Raw genomic sequence first — 21368 nt, 5'->3', positions numbered from 1 at the left:
GGTCGGAAATCTTGGCTCGTTCAGTGTGACGGAGTCTACGGTCGGACATCTTGGCTCGTTCAGAGTAACGAGGTCTACGGTCGGACATCTTGGCTCGTTAAGTGTAACGGGGTCTACGGTCGGAAATCTTGGCTCGTTCAGTGTGACGGAGTCTACGGTCGGACATCTTGGCTCGTTCAGAGTAACGAGGTCTACGGTCGGACAACTTGGCTCATTCAGTGTGACGGAGTCTACGGTCGGACAACTTGGCTCGTTCAGTGTGACAGGGTCTACGGTCGGACATCTTGGCTCGTTCAATGTGATGGGGTCTGATTAAGTACCACTACATGTGGTCGTAGGCTATAACAAAGTTATGTCAGTGTCAGAATTATTTCACCCTTTATCGTGTAGTGTGGCTGGTGGTACGAGCCAGTCCCGGTGACTGACCAATAGGAAGACGGCTGGCACTGAGTATGCACACAATAATACGATTATGGTGAATAGTCAGATTAATATAATAATTTGATTTAAATGTTTAAATGTTGTGAAGGAAGAAGGATGTCCCTAATAATATTGTTTATAAACACATCTGAAATCAAAATAAACATTGTACTACAGCGACCATGTTATTTGGGGAAGCCTGTTTGATTCTGAGTTTGAACATGTAGAGTTAGTATGTGAAAACTGTTTCAAAGATCATACTTTCAGTTCACTCACACATAAGCATAAAGAGGCTTGCAGTGCTGGTGCTGGCACATGTGCAGATCAAACACACCGCTGCAGTTTAAATAGTCAACGTCGGCTGATGTCATCAATCACAGAACTGAAGCAAATCATATGATCTGGCCAGGTTGATATCAAGGGAAACGTGCTGGAAGTAAGAAACACAAGTACTGCCTTTATTCTTCCATCCCTCCCTCTCTTCCTTACTTACTCCATCCCTCCCTCCCCCTTCTTTCCTCCCTCTCTCCATCCCCCACCTCTTTCTCTCCATCCTTACCTCCCCCTTCTTTCCTCCCTCTCTCCATCCCCCACCTCTTTCTCTCCATCCCTACCTCCCCCTTCTTTCCTCCCTCTCTCCATCCCCCACCTCCTTCTCTCCATCCCTGCCTCCCCCTTCTTTCCTCCCTCTCTCCATCCCCCACCTCTTTCTCTCCATCCCTACCTCCCCCTTCTTTCCTCCCTCTCTCCATCCCCCACCTCTTTCTCTCCATCCCTACCTCCCCCTTCTTTCCTCCCTCTCTTCATCCCCCACCTCTTTCTCTCCATCCCTACCTCCCCCTTCTTTCCTCCCTCTCTCCATCCCTCCCCCCTTCTTTCCTCCCTCTCTCCATCCCCCACCTCTTTCTCTCCATCCCTCCCTCCCCCTTCTTTCCTCCCTCTCTCCATCCCTCCCTCCCCCTTCTTTCCTCCCTCTCTCCATCCCTACCTCCCCCTTCTTTCCTCCCTCTCTCCATCCCCCACCTCTTTCTTTTCATCCCTACCTCCCCCTTCTTTCCTCCCTCTCTCCATCCCCCACCTCTTTCTCTCCATCCCTACCTCCCCCTTCTTTCCTCCCTCTCTCCATCCCCCACCTCTTTCTCTCCATCCCTACCTCCCCCTTCTTTCCTCCCTCTCTCCATCCCCCACCTCTTTCTCTCCCTCCCCCTTCTTTCCTCCCTCTCTCCATCCCCCACCTCTTTCTCTCCATCCCTACCTCCCCCTTCTTTCCTCCCTCTCTCCATCCCCCACCTCTTTCTCTCCATCCCTCCCTCCCCCTTCTTTCCTCCCTCTCTCCATCCCTCCCTCCCCCTTCTTTCCTCCCTCTCTCCATCCCTCCCTCCCCCTTCTTTCCTCCCTCTCTCCATCCCCCACCTCTTTCTCTCCATCCCTACCTCCCCCTTCTTTCCTCCCTCTCTTCATCCCCCACATCTTTCTCTCCATCCCTACCTCCCCCTTCTTTCCTCCCTCTCTCCATCCCTCCCTCCCCCTTCTTTCCTCCCTCTCTCCATCCCCCACCTCTTTCTCTCCATCCCTCCCTCCCCCTTCTTTCCTCCTTCTCTCCATCCCTCCCTCCCCCTTCTTTCCTCCCTCTCTCCATCCCTACCTCCCCCTTCTTTCCTCCCTCTCTCCATCCCCCACCTCTTTCTCTCCATCCCTACCTCCCCCTTCTTTCCTCGCTCTCTCCATCCCCCACCTCTTTCTCTCCATCCCTACCTCCCCCTTCTTTCCTCCCTCTCTCCATCCTCCACCTCTTTCTCTCCATCCCTCCCCCTTCTTTCCTCCCCTCTCCATCCCCCACCTCTTTCTCTCCATCCCTACCTCCCCCTTCTTTCCTCCCTCTCTCCATCCCCCACCTCTTTCTCTCCATCCCTACCTCCCCCTTCTTTCCTCCCTCTCTCCATCCTCCACCTCTTTCTCTCCATCCCTCCCTCCCCCTTCTTTCCTCCCTCTCTCCATCCCCCACCTCTTTCTCTCCATCCCTCCCTCCCCCTTCTTTCCTCCCTCTCTCCATCCCTCCCTCCCCCTTCTTTCCTCCCTCTCTCCATCCCTACCTCCCCCTTCTTTCCTCCCTCTCTCCATCCCCCACCTCTTTCTCTCCATCCCTACCTCCCCCTTCTTTCCTCCCTCTCTCCATCCCCCACCTCTTTCTCTCCATCCCTACCTCCCCCTTCTTTCCTCCCTCTCTCCATCCCCCACCTCTTTCTCTCCATCCCTACCTCCCCCTTCTTTCCTCCCTCTCTCCATCCCCCACCTCTTTCTCTCCATCCCTACCTCCCCCTTCTTTCCTCCCTCTCTCCATCCCCCACCTCTTTCTCTCCATCCCTACCTCCCCCTTCTTTCCTCCCTCTCTCCATCCCCCACCTCTTTCTCTCCATCCCTACCTCCCCCTTCTTTCCTCCCTCTCTCCATCCTCCACCTCTTTCTCTCCATCCCTCCCTCCCCTTCTTTCCTCCCTCTCTCCATCCCCCACCTCTTTCTCTCCATCCCTCCCTCCCCCTTCTTTCCTCCCTCTCTCCATCCCTCCCTCCCCCTTCTTTCCTCCCTCTCTCCATCCCTACCTCCCCCTTCTTTCCTCCCTCTCTCCATCCCCCACCTCTTTCTCTCCATCCCTACCTCCCCCTTCTTTCCTCCCTCTCTCCATCCCCCACCTCTTTCTCTCCATCCCTACCTCCCCCTTCTTTCCTCCCTCTCTCCATCCCCCACCTCTTTCTCTCCATCCCTACCTCCCCCTTCTTTCCTCCCTCTCTCCATCCCCCACCTCTTTCTCTCCATCCCTACCTCCCCCTTCTTTCCTCCCTCTCTCCATCCCCCACCTCTTTCTCTCCATCCCTACCTCCCCTTCTTTCCTCCCTCTCTCCATCCTCCACCTCTTTCTCTCCATCCCTCCCTCCCCCTTCTTTCCTCCTCTCTCCATCCCCCACCTCTTTCTCTCCATCCCTCCCTCCCCCTTCTTTCCTCCCTCTCTCCATCCCTCCCTCCCCCTTCTTTCCTCCCTCTCTCCATCCCTACCTCCCCCTTCTTTCCTCCCTCTCTCCATCCCCCACCTCTTTCTCTCCATCCCTACCTCCCCCTTCTTTCCTCCCTCTCTCCATCCCCCACCTCTTTCTCTCCATCCCTACCTCCCCCTTCTTTCCTCCCTCTCTCCATCCTCCACCTCTTTCTCTCCATCCCTCCCTCCCCCTTATTTCCTCCCTCTCTCCATCCCCCACCTCTTTCTCTCCATCCCTCCCTCCCCCTTCTTTCCTCCCTCTCTCCATCCCTCCCTCCCCCTTCTTTCCTCCCTCTCTCCATCCCTACCTCCCCCTTCTTTCCTCCCTCTCTCCATCCCCCACCTCTCTCTCCATCCCTACCTCCCCCTTCTTTCCTCCCTCTCTCCATCCCCCACCTCTTTCTCTCCATCCCTACCTCCCCCTTCTTTCCTCCCTCTCTCCATCCCCCACCTCTTTCTCTCCATCCCTACCTCCCCCTTCTTTCCTCCCTCTCTCCATCCCCCACCTCTTTCTCTCCATCCCTCCCTCCCCCTTCTTTCCTCCCTCTCTCCATCCCCCACCTCTTTCTCTCCATCCCTACCTCCCCCTTCTTTCCGCCCTCGCTCCATCCCCCACCTCTTTCTCTCCATCCCTCCCTCCCCTTCTTTCCTCCCTCTCTCCATCCCCCACCTCTTTCTCTCCATCCCTCCCTTCCCCTCTGCTTGGTGTAGTGATGAAGTCATCATGCTCTGAGAGAGAGAGAGAGAGAGAGAGAGAGAGAGAGAGAGAGAGAGAGAGAGAGAGAGAGAGAGAGAGAGAGAGAGAGAGAGAGAGAGAGAACGGTGGATAGAGGGAAAAGGAGAAAATACGAGAGTGAAATAAAGATGAAGAGAAAACAGAGAGGAACAGAGAGACAGATGCAGAGATAGATAGATAGATAGATAGATAGATAGATAGATAGATAGATAGATAGATAGATAGATAGATAGATAGATAGATAGATAGATAGATAGATAGATAGATAGATAGATAGATAGATAGATAGATAGAGAAGCAGAGACAGAGAGAGAGAGGGAGGTAGACAGAGAGACAGCTAGATAGATAGATAAACAGAGAGACAGATAGAGAGAGAGAGAGAGAGAGAGAGAGAGAGAGAGAGAGAGAGAGAGAGAGAGAGAGAGAGAGAGAGAGAGAGAGAGATAGATAAACCCAGAACACGCCCGCCATTCTGCCACTGGCACAATCCTGGTACAGCCACATCACTCTCTATAGTACCATTAGTGCTAACAGAGATCACAGCTGACAGACTCCAGGTCAGATCTAACACCAGAGTCAGCTGAGACAAGAACCAGAGTGAGTCACTGGGAGTAGGAGTGTGAGTGACCATGTTAAAGAGGTTTTGCTGACTTCCCCAGAGTCAGATTAACTTGTGGATATCATTTTTACATATCTGCATCCAGTATGAAGGAAGTTATTTTGGTGAGGTATTTTTTGCGAGCCAATGCTAACTGGCGTTAGCACAAAGACTAACATGCTCCCCAGAGTCCAGCTTCATCTACGAGTTCATCTGACTCCAGGGAAGTCAGCAAAATCCAAACTATCCCTTTAAGGTTTATTCCTCTTTGGCAGCAAAGAGGACAGAGACACTCATCAGAGAGATAATGATGATGAACGATGACATGATGACTGACTGACACCGACTGACATTGACTAACCGACTGACCGACTGTGTGTGTGTGTTTGTGTGTTTGTGTGTGTGTGTTGCTGAGGCTGGGTCAAGGTGGTGTAATCTGTGTCATGATGTTGGCCTGGGGGATAGGTTTATGACAGTCATAAATACCTCTTTCCCCTTTTTTCCTCTCTCTACCCTACTGATTTTACATTTGCAAAACCCTTGGTTAACATAGAGATTCTGGGAACATCAGAAGGTGGGGGGAAATGAACTATATTCTGGTAATCCGACCAATTGAACATATGCCGTGGTACTTAATGAATATGATGTCAGTTCGGTTGTCATCTGAGACATTCTCATCAATGATAAGATGACAAACTCTACAGTGGAAAGTCTACACATCAGAGTTATCAGATTAACATGGAATTGTTGTTCAATTTAAATGTTTGAATATGAAATTATTTGTGATGAAATGCAATTTTAGCTTCTAAAATGTGAGATTTGGGTTTTCATAAGATAGGGCTCTGCTCAATCAGTGGCCCGCCCCTGTGAAGGGACATGGGATATAAAACTTTTCAAACACGTCCTCCTCTCCCTTCCTATATAAGCCCTTGACGACAATATAACCTCCTGTTCCGAGGATGTGAGAACAACGGTCCTATGTCAGAATGGTTCAGATAATAACTACAGAACGAAGCCAACATCAGCGTGAGCTTTGGTTAAGAATGATATGAACTTTGAACTCTTATTCAATACAGAAGTGATACCTCCTAGCCGTTGAGTTAGCAAGAGAAGATGCAAACGAGGGTTAGGAAGGAACAGACAGAGTATCCTGTCTATCACCCAACGACAATACTACAACGTCTCCAATTGACAACCAGAGACATTCTTCAAAGGACTCGGTTGGGCAACACGGCTTCCCATCTACCACCAACCTACCGAAGCGCAGCTCAGAGTAAATATTTATTGCATTTTCCTTTTCCAAATGAGCGGTAATTTAGAATGCATAAGATTCTGTATTTACGATAGCACAGCTTCTTCCCTTTGTTCCTCAGTCTCCCACTCTTTCACTCAACCCAGACCCTTTTCCTTTGTGTAACAAGCTGTCATATCTGTTCCGCCCGCTAGGGACGTCTTCCTTTATGACGTCATTTGTAATCATGTTATGATTTAATTATGTGTAATTCTGTGTGATTAGTTAGGTATTTAGTAAATAAATAATTAAACCCAATTTTGTATTGCTGATTCAACTTGTGAGCCAGGGTTCGTGCAGATAACCAAGAATTTACTACTTTCAGATGAGACTGAATTAAGATGACGATTAATATTGACTGCTATTGATGTAAAATATTACTAGGTCTACTAGTTTATTCGGAAGATAACAGCTCTATAAATATTATTTTGTTATGCCCGACACTCTATTTAATTACATTTACATGATTAGCTCTATCAGGTAATATTAATTACGGAGAAATTATTTTATAGAATAGCATGTCATATCATTTAATCCGTCATAGCCAAAGACACGACATCTGTTTGCCCCAAAAAATATTGTAATAAGTAGATGATTACTGCTTGGATTACTTTTAAATTCAGAAAGGATATTTGTGAAAATAAATACATCACACCATTCTGTTTTCTTAATGGTTTTTCAATTCAGCATTGAAAAAAGGCGCAAGTTTCAGTTTGTTCCACCTGAGTGAGTCTCACCACAAGTCAGAGACCGATATGATGACACACCAAATGTGTTTGATGGATCCTTGTTGTCTTCTTCTAATGCCTCTTAAGGGGAAAGTCATCCAAAAGTAACTGAAAATAATCTGATTTATGTCACTGAGTTCAAAAGGAAAATAATCTGATTTAAAGTTACGTTACTGATTACAATTTTGAACAGGTAACTAACGGATTACATTTAGAAACTACCCAACCCTGTTAGCACATTTCTGTCTCGCTTTCTGCATCACAGAGGGGTTTAGTAGAGGAAAGGACGACAATGTGGCGGTCGCTGAAGCGAGATGACAAGGCGGCACAAGGCTTATCTTATTACCGTTTCCAAGTAACAGCTCTTCACTGCTCATGTGGTCCTGAGATAACATAATGTAGGCATAGCATTGATGAATCCACAGGAATGGAAAGAAGCACGAGAAAAAACTCTCACAGTCAAATCTCTCAAAGTTGAATGGCCTTTGATATTATTTTAATGGATTTCCAGGAAAGAGAGGGAATGTTGAGGTCTCTTTCTTTCTTTGTTCTCTCTCTCTTTCCCACTCACTATTTCTCTCTTTCTCTCACTACTGATCAGCTGTTCATCCTTAGAAAGTCCATTATTCTCTGAGTGTGGAATGCAGGGGTGTTGAGGAGCACACTGGGGTGGGAGGATAAAGACAGAGAGAAAGGCTCAGGCTCATTGTGTGTGTGTGTGTGTGTGTGTGTGTGTGTGTGTGTGTGTGTGTGTGTGTGTGTGTGTGTGTGTGTGTGTGTGTGTGTGTGTGTGTGTGTGTGTGTGTGTGTGTGTGTGTGTGTGTGTGTGTGTGTGTGTGTGTGTGTGTGTGTGTGTGTGTGTGTGTGTGTGTGTGTGTATGCGAGCGTGATTGTTTGTATGCATATGTGCATGCGTTTGTGTGTGTGTACTCAGTCTTACCTGCAGAGTAAGGCTCCTGTCTCTCCACACACACAAACTCCTTCCTCTCATATCTGGCTCTGATCCACTGTTCCCGAAGGAGCCTGCAGAAACACTTGGTGTTTGTTTACTATATTTAATGTGTTTATGCTTGTAAAGATTCACTGTCAATAATGTCTGATTAACCAACATGGATGAAAGATCAGGGTGGTGTTCATTAGGGCACGCAACTGAATATGTTTTGCAACGGAACACAAAAAGGGGTATTTCTTATTGGACCAGTCCAGATAGTTCCTCCCTGTTTCAGTCCGTTTGGTGCCTAATGAACACAACCCTGGAGTTCTCATCCAGTGAGTGTATAATGGTGTACTTATCTTGTAAATATTATAAATATTATATTGCTTCTCTGTCCTGTCAAATAATATTTCCCTCACTATCTCTCTCTCTTCTCTCTGTCTGTCTTATCAGTAATCCGTTTTAAAATGCACACAGGCAATATGAACAAACATAAACGTATAACGCCTGAGACTGTGTGTGTTTGTTTGCTCTGTCTCTCTCTCTCTTGTGTATTCTACTCTTTCTAGTCTCTCTACTACACCTCATCAACCCTCCTCTCCTCTCTCGTGTATTCTACTCTTTCTAGTCTCTCTACTACACCTCATCAATCCTCCTCTCCTCGTGCATTCTACTCTTTCTAGTCTCTCTACCACACCTCATCAACCCTCCTCTCCTCTTGTGCATTCTACTCTTTCTAGTCTCTCTACCACACCTCATCAATCCTCCTCTCCTCTTGTGCATTCTACTCTTTCTAGTCTCTCTACTACACCTCATCAATCCTCCTCTCCTCTTGTGCATTCTACTCTTTCTAGTCTCTCTACCACACCTCATCAACCCTCCTCTCCTCTCTCGTGTATTCTACTCTTTCTAGTCTCTCTACTACACCTCATCAACCCTCCTCTCCTCTCTCGTGTATTCTACTCTTTCTAGTCTCTCTACCACACCTCATCAATCCTCCTCTCCTCTTGTGTATTCTACTCTTTCTAGTCTCTCTACCACACCTCATCAATCCTCCTCTCCTCTCGTGTATTCTACTCTTTCTAGTCTCTCTACTACACCTCATCAACCCTCCTCTCCTCTCTCGTGTATTCTACTCTTTCTAGTCTCTCTACCACACCTCATCAATCCTCCTCTCCTCTTGTGTATTCTACTCTAGTCTTTCTAGTCTCTCGTGTATTCTACTCTTTCTAGTCTCTCCACCACACCTCATCAATCCTCCTCTCCTCTCGTATTCTATTCTAGTCTCTTTCTAGTCTCTTTCTAGTCTCTCCACACCTCATCAACCCTCCTCTCCTCTCGTGTATTCTACTCTTTCTAGTCTCTACCACACCTCATCAACCCTCCTCTGTGTATTCTACTCTTTCTAGTCTCTCTACCACACCTCATCAACCCTCCTCTCCTCTCTCGTGTATTCTACTCTTTCTAGTCTCTCTACCACCATCAACCTCATTCTACTCTTTCTATCCTCCTCTCCTCTTGTGTATTCTACTCTTTCTAGTCTCTCTAGTCTCCACACCTCATCAACCCTCCTCTCCTCTCTAGTCGTGTATTCTCTCTTTCTAGTCTCTCACCACCTCATCAACCCTCCTCTCCTCTCGTGTATTCTACTCTTTCTAGTCTCTCTACCACACCTCATCAATCCTCCTCTCCTCTTGTGTATTCTACTCTTTCTAGTCTCTCTACCACACCTCATCAATCCTCCTCTCCTCTCGTGTATTCTACTCTTTCTAGTCTCTCTACCACACCTCATCAACCCTCCTCTCCTCTCGTGTATTCTACTCTTTCTAGTCTCTCTACCACACCTCATCAACCCTCCTCTCCTCTCGTGTATTCTACTCTTTCTAGTCTCTCTACAACACCTCATCAATCCTCCTCTCCTCTCGTGTATTCTACTCTTTCTATTCTCTCTACAACACCTCATCATCCTCCTCTCCCCTCGTCTATTCTAGTCTTTCTATTCTCTCTACCACAAGCTCATCAAACCTCCTCTCTTCTCTCTTATCGCTCTACTCTATTGTGTATGGTTGCCTCTCACCTCTAAAAATACCATCCCACATCTCCCCAGCAGTAAAAGCCCTGTGTAGCAGCTTAAAATATTATTGGTGATTGTGTTGTTATTGATATCACTGGGGACAATTCACTGGTTGAATCAACATTATTTCCACGTCATTTCAACCCCCAAAATATGTGTGATTGAATCAATGTGGTGAAAACAAGTTAGATTTGAAAATAAATCTAAATCCAATGACATTTTGAAATGTTTTTCTGATTTGACATTGAATTCACGTTAGTTGACAACTCAACCAAATGTAAATCAAAACTAGACGTTGAACTGACGTCTGTGTCCAGTGGGACTGTTATCCCCCAGGAGAACCAGGCTGAGGACTCCATTTGGAAGGGTACTGTCAACACTTGGGCCATTATCTTACATCCGGTAGCGTCTCTCCTACACTCGTAGGACAGCCTACACAGCAAGCGGAATCCTCCAGCGATCTGACGTAAGACAATGAATGCACTGTGGCTGCATTCCAAACTGTTGCCTTTCCTCTGGCCTCGGCCATTGATGACTAAACATTGCACACCTGAAAGGAGGAACCTGTGTAGGTAACCAACATCTGGTAATGGTTCTACCTCCTAGACTCTAAGTGGAGCTTCCTCCATATGACTATAACCAATTTAGTCTTTGAGAGGTTGTCATTTTACTGGTGTGCCAATGAGATGACCACAAGCTTAAAGTTGGTCATGTTTGGTGAAGTTTGGTAAGCCAGGACATTAGACATTTGTTCATGTTGGTTAAAAATCTAGCCTTTGTATTGTGTTATGTTACAGTGTTTAGAGGGCCAGTGAGTGGAGCGGTCACACAGACAGAGGGTGACCCAGCTGAGCGACCTGGATCATGGCATGAAGGGGTGGGTGGTTAAGGCCAGAGGTCTATGTGTGTTGGACGGTAGTAGGGCCAGGGACAAAGACACTTACTGGCAGTCTGTGTTTGTTGGATGGTTGTAGGACCAGGGACTTACTGGCAGTCTGTGTGTGTTGGATGGTTGTAGGGCCAGGGACCAAGACACTTACTGGCAGTCTGTGTGTGTTGGACAGTAGTAAGCCCAGGGACCAAAACACTTACTGGCAGTCTGTGTGTGTTGGACGGTAGTAGGGCCAGAGACCAAGACACTTACTGGCAGTCTGTGTGTGTTGGACGGTAGTAGGGCCAGGGACCAAAACACTTACTGGCAGTCTGTGTGTGTTGGACGGTAGTAGGGCCAGGGACCAAGACACTTACTGGCAGTCTGTGTGTGTTGGACGGTAGTAAGGCCAGGGACCAAAACACTTACTGGCAGTCTGTGTGTGTTGGACGGTAGTAGGGCCAGGGACCAAGACACTTACTGGCAGTCTGTGTGTGTTGGACGGTAGTAGGGCCAGGGACAAAGACACTTACTGCCAGTCTGTGTGTGTTGGACGGTAGTAGGGCCAGAGACCAAGACACTTACTGGCAGTCTGTGTGTGTTGGACGGTAGTAGGGCCAGGGACAAAGACACTTACTGGCAGTCTGTGTGTGTTGGACGGTAGTAGGGCCAGAGACCAAGACACTTACTGGCAGTCTGTGTGTGTTGGGCGGTAGTAGGGCCAGGGACCAAAACACTTACTGGCAGTCTGTGTGTGTTGGACGGTAGTAGGGCCAGAGACAAAGACACTTACTGGCAGTCTGTGTGTGTTGGACGGTAGTAGGGCCAGGGACCAAAACACTTACTGGCAGTCTGTGTGTGTTGGACGGTAGTAGGGCCAGGGACCAAGACACTTACTGGCAGTCTGTGTGTGTTGGACGGTAGTAGGGCCAGAGACCAAGACACTTACTGGCAGTCTGTGTGTGTTGGACGGTAGTAGGGCCAGGGACCAAGACACTTACTGGCAGTCTGTGTGTGTTGGACGGTAGTAGGGCCAGAGACCAAGACACTTACTGGCAGTCTGTGTGTGTTGGACGGTAGTAAGGCCAGGGACCAAGACACTTACTGGCAGTCTGTGTGTGTTGGACGGTTGTAGGGCCAGGGACCAAGACACTTACTGGCAGTCTGTGTGTGTTGGACGGTAGTAGAAAACAGGCACCTTCTGTTCATATTTGGCTTTAGCAGCATTGTTTCCGTTGGACGCCATGAACTACAATCACAGAGAGAAAGAGATGTTTCATGAGCTGGGTTTCATTCACACATACACTCATGCATACATGCACATATTCACTGTGCTGGCATGCACACAAGATCAATACCAAACCTTGACACCTCCCCCTTATCTCTAACCTCCCACCCCTTTTTCTCTCATTCTGCCTTCCTTTAGTTCATTTAGTCTCCATCTCCCTTCTTTCCCTTCCTCCATCAATTACCTGCCAGAATTAGGGCTGAGAGGCTGCCCACACAACACTGCCCCCCATACACACAAACACACCACACCACACAAACACACCACACCACACAAACACACCTCACCACACAAACACACCACACCACACAAACACACCACACCACACAAACACACCACACCACACAAACACACCACACCACACAAACACACCACACCACACAAACACACCACACCACACAAACACACCACACCACACAAACACACCTCACCACACAAACACACCACACCACACAAACACACCACACAAACACAGAACCAATGGCAAACTCAACTCTCTACCTCTGCATCACTCCATGGATCCAACAGGACAGACTCACCTCTACCTCTGCATCACTCCATGGATCCAACAGGACAGACTCACCTCTACCTCTGCATCACTCCATGGGTCCAACAGGACAGACTCACCTCTACCTCTGCATCACTCCATGGGTCCAACAGGACAGACTCACCTCTACCTCTGCATCACTCCATGGATCCAACAGGACAGACTCACCTCTACCTCTGCATCACTCCATGGATCCAACAGGACAGACTCACCTCTACCTCTGCATCACTCCATGGATCCAACAGGACAGACTCACCTCTACCTCTGCATCACTCCATGGATCCAACAGGACAGACTCACCTCTCACTCCCTCTGCATCACTCCATGGATCCAGGACAGGACAGACTCACCTCTACCTCTGCATCACTCCATGGGATCCAACAGGACAGACTCACCTCTACCTCTGCATCACTCCATGGATCCAACAGGACAGACTCACCTCTACCTCTGCATCACTCCATGGGTCCAACAGGACAGACTCACCTCTACCTCTGCATCACTCCATGGATCCAACAGGACAGACTCACCTCTACCTCTGCCACACTCCATGGGTCCAACAGGACAGACTCACCTCTACCTCTGCCACACTCCATGGGTCCAACAGGACAGACTCACCTCTACCTCTGCATCACTCCATGGATCCAACAGGACAGACTTGACTTTGCTGATCTGGGAGATGTTTCTATGGAGACCCGAGCAGCTCTGACACACAAACACACCCAGGGTGTAGGACGCCCACTCCGGGTCTGAAAAACACACACACACACACACACACACACACACACACACACACACACACACACACACACACACACACACACACACACACACACACACACACACACACACACACACACACACACAGAAGACATGCATACACACACAGGAAACACCCTTAGCAACAATAACAGTACTACACTGACAGCAACAATGACAGTACCACACCGACAGCAACAATGACAGTACCACACCGACAGCAACAATGACAGTACTACACATGAGGAAGTTCATTTCAAGGCTGCCTCAGACTAACAGGGACAGAACAGGCTACTACTACCATGACATGGTTACCACAGACTAGACTGATATCTTTAAGGTCCAAAGCAGCCGTTTTTATTTCAATATCATAGCATTTATGGGGAACTATTAAGTACCTTACTGTAATTGTTTTCAATTAAAATCTTCAAAAGGAACCAAAATAGCTTCTTAACAAAGAGCAATTTCACAAGCAAGAGTTTTGCTAGGACTGTCTGGGAGTGGTCTGGGTGGAGAGGGGAAAACTAACTCTTATTGGCAGAGGTTTGAAACTCTCTTTCTTATTGGTCTAACTAATTGTGATGTCACCAGGCAGGCCAAAACTCCATCCCACCAAAACCTCCTAAAATTTCAGCTGGTCTTTTCAAACAGCTCTAACACTAAAAGGGCATTATCATCATTTTAATTGAAGTATTATCTACACTATCTTCATAGTAAATAAATAAGTACAACACTGCTACAAGAAGAAGCATTTATTGGTTGAGAAGATAATATGTTGAAAGCTTGAGATTTGTTGAATAAATTGTTACTGTCATACAGTGACAAAGATAGTTTGTATGAAAAAGAGGACAGACAGACAGACAGACAGACAGACAGACAGACAGACAGACAGACAGACAGACAGACAGACAGACAGACAGACAGACAGACAGACAGACAGACAGACAGACAGACAGACAGACAGACAGACAGACAGACAGACAGACAGACAGACAGACAGACAGACAGACAGACAGACAGACAGACAGACAGACAGACAGACAGACAGACAGACAGACAGACAGACCTAGATTTCAAACAAATTGAGCTAATAGGGTAAAGGAACCCCAGCTCATTTCCAGAGTGGTGACGCATGGCTTCATAGTATCCGCTGGTCATGAATCAGACCATTAGCACACCCGTCAGAGTGTCTGGCTAAACGTCTGATATTACGAGACTGTCCTCCTGTGGGGCCTGGTGTGGGGAGGGAAGGGAGGGTGGTTCTCCTATCTGTCTGATAATTGTGGGGTAAGGGGGGGAACAGGAGGGGTGGTGGAGTCTATCAGACACCACGGAGTCTCACCTTGAGTCATCGTTATGGGGTAGCGTTTCCCACAGACACTATCTATAGTGACCTATGACCCCCTGGAAGGCATACTGCTCTGCTGTAACAAGATATGGTATAACTTACTGTAAGTAAAAAACTCTGATGTGGCTCAGTATGTTTGCATGAAATGTAGCTTTAATACAAGAGAGCCAAGAAAAAGTGATGTGAAGCACATTCTAGTGTCATTCTCAGCACAGGTCGCAGTAAGTTCAACCTAAACTGGAAAAGGCAGAGCCTGTGGTCAAAACATGACGAAAGCAACAGAAGACTAGAAGAATGTGGTATATGTAATTTCCTGCATGAGCTCTCTAGCTTTGCCTAAGTACATTGTTTGTAGACTGTATGTCTGATCAGCATTGTTGTGTGAGATGCTTTTATTCTGTTTTGGTTTCAGTGGCTGCTGTTTATGACGGGGCCATAGAACTAGTGCAAGTCGTTTTCTATGGAGGATGCAGTCATTGTATATAACTCATGTAACTCAGCCAAACAGCACACCAGGGTATAACCATTAGAGACATTGATATCCTTAAGTAGCCTGCCACTGCTCTGTTGCACTTAGATATACATCTACTAATTAAAGAGATATTGGGGGATATACAGTACATCTCCCAATTAAAGGGATAGTGCAAGATGATCATAACCCTGCAAAAAAGATGAGTCACACAGTGAGTAGATTTATGTCTATGGTAAATTCCACATTAAGTGAAAGTGAGAGAAAGAGAGACACAGAGAGAGAAAGAGAGAGAGAGAGAGAGAGAGAGAGAGAGAGAGAGAGAGAGAGAGAGATACAGAGAGAGAGAGAGAGAGAGAGAGATACAGAGAGAGATACAGAGAGAGATACAGAGAGAGATACAGAGAGAGATACAGAGAGAGAGACAGAGAGAGAGAGAGAGCAAGAGAGACAGAGAGACAGAGAAAGAGAGAGAGATAGAGAAGAGAGAGAGAGAGAGAGAGCAAGAGACAGAGAGAGAGAGAGAGAGAGAGAGAGAGAGAGAGAGAGAGAGAGACAGAGAAAGAGAGAGAGAGAGAGAGAGACAGAGAGAGAGAGAGAGCAAGAGACAGCAAGAGACAGCGAGAGAGAGAGAGAGAGAGAGAGAGAGAGAGAGAGAGAGAGAGAGAGAGAGAGAGAGAGAGAGAGAGAGAGAGAGAGAGACAGAGAGAGAGAAGAGAGAGAGAGAGAGAGAGAGAGAGAGAGAGAGAGAGAGAGAGAGAGAGAGAGAGAGAAAGAGAGAGAGAGAGAGAGAGAGAGAGAGAGAGAGAGAAAGAGAGAGAGAAAGAGAGAGAGAGAAAGAGAGAGAGAGAGAGAGAGAGAGAGAGAGAGAGAGAGAGAGAGAGAGAGAGAGAGAGAGAGAGAGAGAGAGAGAGAGAGAGAGAGAGAGAGAGAGAGAGAGAGAGAGAGAGAGCAAGAGACAGCGAGAGAGAGAGAGAGAGAGAGAGAGAGACAGAGAGAGAGAGAGAGAGAGAGAGAGAGAGAGAGAGAGAGAGAGAGAGAGAGAGAGAGAGAGAGAGAGAGAGAGAGAGAGAGAGAGAGAGAGAGAGAGAGAGAGAGACCTTCATGGTTGTGAGGTCTGGGGTCTGCTCACCAACCAAGAATTCACAAAATGGGACAAACACCAAATTGAGACTCTGCATGCAGAATCCTGAAAAAATATCCTCAGTGTACAACGTAGAACACCAAATAATGCATGCAGAGGCGATACCCGCTACTGATCAAAATCCAGAAAAGAGACGTTAAATTCTAAAACCACCTAAAAGGAAGTGATTCCCAAACATTCCATAACAAAGCCATCACCTACAGAGAGATGAACCTGGAGAAGAGCCCCCTAAGCAAGCTGGTCCTGGGACTCTGTTCACAAACACAAACAGTCCCCACAGAGCCCCAGGACAGCAACACTATTAGGCCCAACCAAATCACGAGAAAACAAAAATATAATTACTTGACACACAACTAGAATGCTATTTGGCTCTAAACAGACAGTACACAGTGGCAGAATACCTGACCACTGTGACTGACACAAAATTAAGGAAATCTTTGACTATGTACAGACTCAGTGAGGATAGCCTTGCTATTGAGAAAGGCCGCTGAAGGCAGACCTGGCTCTCAAGAGAAGACAGGCTATATACACACTGCCCATAAAGTGAGGTAGAAACCGCCAAATGTATGACTATATTAGAGACACATATTCCCTCAGATTACACAGACCCACAAAGAATTTGAAAACAAATCCAATTTTGATAAACTCCCATATCTATTGAGTGAAATACCACAGTGTGCCATCACAGCAGAAATATTTGTGACCTGTTGCCACAAGAAAAGGGCAACCAGTGAAGAACAAACACCATTGTGTCATTGTGACTTTAACCAAAGTCGGCTCCTCTCCTTGTTCGGGCGGCGGTCGACGTCACCGGCTTTCTAGCCAATGCCGCTCCATTTTTCATATTTCCATTTGTTTTGTCTTGTTCCCTACAAACCTGGTTTACATTCCCTAATCACATTATATATATATATTCCTCTGTTGTTTTTGTTACATGTTCAGTGTGCCGCGCCAGGCTGGTTGTTCCCCCCTGGGTATTCTTGTGTAACCCACAGGAGGTTGGATTATTGCGTTTGTTTTGTGACGCTATTTTGCGCATTTCTCTTTTGCTTTTTGGCTGGAGGTTTGATGCTGTTGTGTCCGTTTGTTGTGCTTCTGCCCAAATAAAGTCTGATCACAACTCTCTGCTCTCCTGCACCTGACTTCAACACCAGTAGATCACAACTCTCTGCTCTCCTGCACCTGACTTCACTACCAGTAGATCACAACTCTCTGCTCTCCTACACCTGACTTCAACACCAGTAGATCACAACTCTCTGCTCTCCTACACCTGACTTCAACACCAGTAGATCACAACTCTCTGCTCTCCTACACCTGACTTCAACACCAGTAGATCACAACTCTCTGCTCTCCTGCACCTGACTTCAACACCAGTAGATCACAACTCTCTGCTCTCCTGCACCTGACTTCAACACCAGTAGATCACAACTCTCTGCTCTCCTGCACCTGACTTCAACACCAGTAGATCACAACTCTCTGCTCTCCTGCACCTGACTTCAACACCAGTAGATCACAACTCTCTGCTCTCCTGCACCTGACTTCTACACCAGTAGATCACAACTCTCTGCTCTCCTGCACCTGACCTCAACACCAGTAGATCACAACTCTCTGCTCTCCTGCTCCTGACTTCAACACCAGTAGATCACAACTCTCTGCTCTCCTGCACCTGACTTCAACACCAGTAGATCACAACTCTCTGCTCTCCTGCACCAACACCAGTAGATCACAACTCTCTGCTCTCCTGCACCTCTTCTACACCAGTAGATCACAACTCTCTGCTCTCCTGCACCTGAACACCAGTAGATCACAACTCTCTGCTCTCCTGCCCCTGACTTCAACACCAGTAGATCACAACTCTCTGCTCTCCTGCACCTGACTTCAACACCAGTAGATCACAACTCTCTGCTCTCCTGCACCTGACTTCAACACCAGTAGATCACAACTCTCTGCTCTCCTGCACCTGACTTCAACACCAGTAGATCACAACTCTCTGCTCTCCTGCACCTGACTTCAACACCAGTAGATCACAACTCTCTGCTCTCCTGCACCTGACTTCAACACCAGTAGATCACAACTCTCTGCTCTCCTGCACCTGACTTCTACACCAGATCACAGTCAGATCACAACTCTGCTCTCCTGCACCTGACTTCAACACCAGTAGATCACAACTCTCTGCTCTCCTGCACCTGACTTCAACACCAGTAGATCACAACTCTCTGCTCTCCTGCTCTCAACACCTAGATCACACCTGCTCTCCTGCACCTGACTTCAACACCAGTAGATCACAACTCTCTGCTCTCCTGCACCTGACTTCAACACCAGTAGATCACAACTCTCTGCTCTCCTGCACCTGACTTCACACCAGTAGATCACAACTCTCTGCTCTCCTGCACCTGACTTCTACACCAGTAGATGACAACTCTCTGCTCTCCTGCACCTCGTAGATCACAACTCTCTGCTCTCCTGCACCTGACTTCAACACCAGTAGATCACAACTCTCTGCTCTCCTGCACCTGACTTCAACACCAGTAGATCACAACTCTCTGCTCTCCTGCACCTGACTTCAACACCAGTAGATCACAACTCTCTGCTCTCCTGCACCTGACTTCTACACCAGTAGATCACAACTCTCTGCTCTCCTGCACCTGACTTCAACACCAGTAGATCACAACTCTCTGCTCTCCTGCACCTGACTTCTACACCAGTAGATCACAACTCTCTGCTCTCCTGCACCTGACTTCAACACCAGTAGATCATACGCTGCTGACACATTGTAAATACAACCTATATTTACGTTGATTTATTTTACCTTTTGTACTTTAACACTTTGCACATCATTACAACACTGTATATATACATAATATGATATTTGAAATGTCTTTATTCTTTTGGAACTTTTGGAAGTGTAATTTTTACTGTTATTTTTTTATTGTTTATTTCACTTTTGTTTATTATCTATTTCACTGCTTTGGCAATGGAAACATATGTTTCCCGTGCCAATAGAGCCCTTACATTGAACTTGAATTGAGAGAGAGACAAGAGAGAGTGAGTGAGAGAAAGAGAGACAGAGAAAGAGAGACAGACAGACACAGAGAGAGAGGCCATAACGAGAGGCATTGTCTGTTAGACCTTCCAACCTTCACATCTTCCTGTTATTCAATGATTTTTTGACTTCTCATTCTCATTAGTAAAAAACAACCCCATCCCCCCGCGCTTGATTACTGTTGTTACTGATTGTCCTGTTTGTGGCAATCTTGAAATATTATGTTTAATGATGTTTTTATTGATATTGTTAATGAATCATTTCCAAAGTACTCTTTGGCAATATGTACATTGATATGTCATGCCAATAAAGCAATAGAAAATTGAGAGAGAAAGAGAGAGAAAGCAGTGTGATGACAGAATCTACTTGGCTTGGTTCCAAATGATATTGCACATTTACAGTTTACAATTAATGAGTGTACAGTATGACATCGTTTATCTCAACTAACCATCTCTTCTCTCAATTACAGAAAGTAATGGCACAAACCCATACAATACACTCAGTACACCACATACGCAATGAAGTGAGTTTAAAAAATAAACTGACACTGCAGGCAATGTTTTCAGTATCAGTTTGCTCATACTAACAGCTTTAACAAAATACACATAGGCTGTTTAGAGAGACATTTACTTAGCCAACAATGGGTGACTGACACTTTCGCATGTGTCCCAGAATTTCCAAATGAGACGCTATCTGTTGTATCTTTTGTTTAAAATCTAGTAAAAAATAACACTGACATCATCCCTGAACCCAACCACCCAAAACAATGGAAGAATGAAATGAATAAAGAAGAGATACAACCCAAGAGGCCAGAACAGTCCCTGTACTGACCAGATACTGCTACTAGCAGAGAGATACAACCCAAGAGGCCAGAACAGTCCCTGTACTGACCAGATACTGCTACTAGCAGAGAAATACAACCCAAGAGGCCAGAACAGTCCCTGTACTGACCAGATACTGCTACTAGCAGAGAGATACAACCCAAGAGGCCAGAACAGTCCCTGTACTGACCAGATACTGCTACTAGCAGAGAGATACAACCCAAGAGGCCAGAACAGTCCCTGTACTGACCAGATACTGCTACTAGCAGAGAAATACAACCCAAGAGGCCAGAACAGTCCCTGTACTGACCAGATACTGCTACTAGCAGAGAAATACAACCCAAGAGGCCAGAACAGTCCCTGTACTGACCAGATACTGCTACTAGCAGAGAGATACAACCCAAGAGGCCAGAACAGTCCCTGTACTGACCAGATACTGCTACTAGCAGAGAGATACAACCCAAGAGGCCAGAACAGTCCCTGTACTGACCAGATACTGCTACTAGCAGAGAGATACAACCCAAGAGGCCAGAACAGTCCCTGTACTGACCAGATACTGCTACTAGCAGAGAGATACAACCCAAGAGGCCAGAACAGTCCCTGTACTGACCAGATACTGCTACTAGCAGAGAGATACAACCCAAGAGGCCAGAACAGTCCCTGTACTGACCAGATACTGCTACTAGCAGAGAGATACAACCCAAGAGGCCAGAACAGTCCCTGTACTGACCAGATACTGCTACTAGCAGAGAAATACAACCCAAGAGGCCAGAACAGTCCCTGTACTGACCAGATACTGCTACTAGCAGAGAGATACAACCCAAGAGGCCAGAACAGTCCCTGTACTGACCATATACTACCCAAGAGGCCAGAACAGTCCCTGTACTGACCAGATACTGCTACTAGCAGAGAAATACAACCCAAGAGGCCAGAACAGTCCCTGTACTGACCATATACTGCTACTAGCAGAGAAATACAACCAAGAGGCCAGAACAGTCCCTGTACTGACCAGATACTGCTACTAGCAGATACACCCAAGAGCCAGAGTCCCTGTACTGACCAGATACTGCTACTAGCAGGCATGTAACAAGAGGCCAGAACAGTCCCTTACTGACCAGATACTGCTACTAGCAGAGAGATACAACCCAAGAGGCCAGAACAGTCCCTGTACTGACCAGATACTGCTACTAGCAGACAGATTCCAAGAGGCCAGAACAGTCCCTGTTGACCAGTACTGACCTACTAGCAGAGAGATACAACCCAAGAGGC

General features: G+C 46.9%; 1 protein-coding gene across 6 annotated transcripts in view; it reads right to left on the bottom strand.

Moving 5' to 3' along the window:
* Positions 1 to 21368, bottom strand: part of LOC124024454 (arf-GAP with dual PH domain-containing protein 1-like) — a 33615-nt gene that overhangs the window by 8291 nt on the left and 3956 nt on the right. For 2 of the 6 annotated variants that reach the window (XM_046338349.1, XM_046338352.1), the window contains 3 exons: positions 13134 to 13264; positions 11841 to 11932; positions 7745 to 7827 (listed from right to left, as the gene is read on the bottom strand). In XM_046338349.1, the coding sequence (XP_046194305.1) occupies positions 7745 to 7827; positions 11841 to 11932; positions 13134 to 13264 (306 nt within the window). Of the gene's footprint in view, positions 1 to 7744; positions 7828 to 11788; positions 11933 to 13089; positions 13101 to 13133; positions 13265 to 21368 lie in introns of those variants that run through there. The other 4 variants (XM_046338354.1, XM_046338353.1, XM_046338355.1 and 1 more) reach the window with 3 other exon arrangements.

This window comes from Oncorhynchus gorbuscha, unplaced genomic scaffold (genome assembly GCF_021184085.1).
Source record: "Oncorhynchus gorbuscha isolate QuinsamMale2020 ecotype Even-year unplaced genomic scaffold, OgorEven_v1.0 Un_scaffold_1867, whole genome shotgun sequence".
NCBI lineage: Eukaryota > Metazoa > Chordata > Actinopteri > Salmoniformes > Salmonidae > Oncorhynchus > Oncorhynchus gorbuscha.
This window is presented reverse-complemented; position numbering and strand designations above follow the sequence as displayed.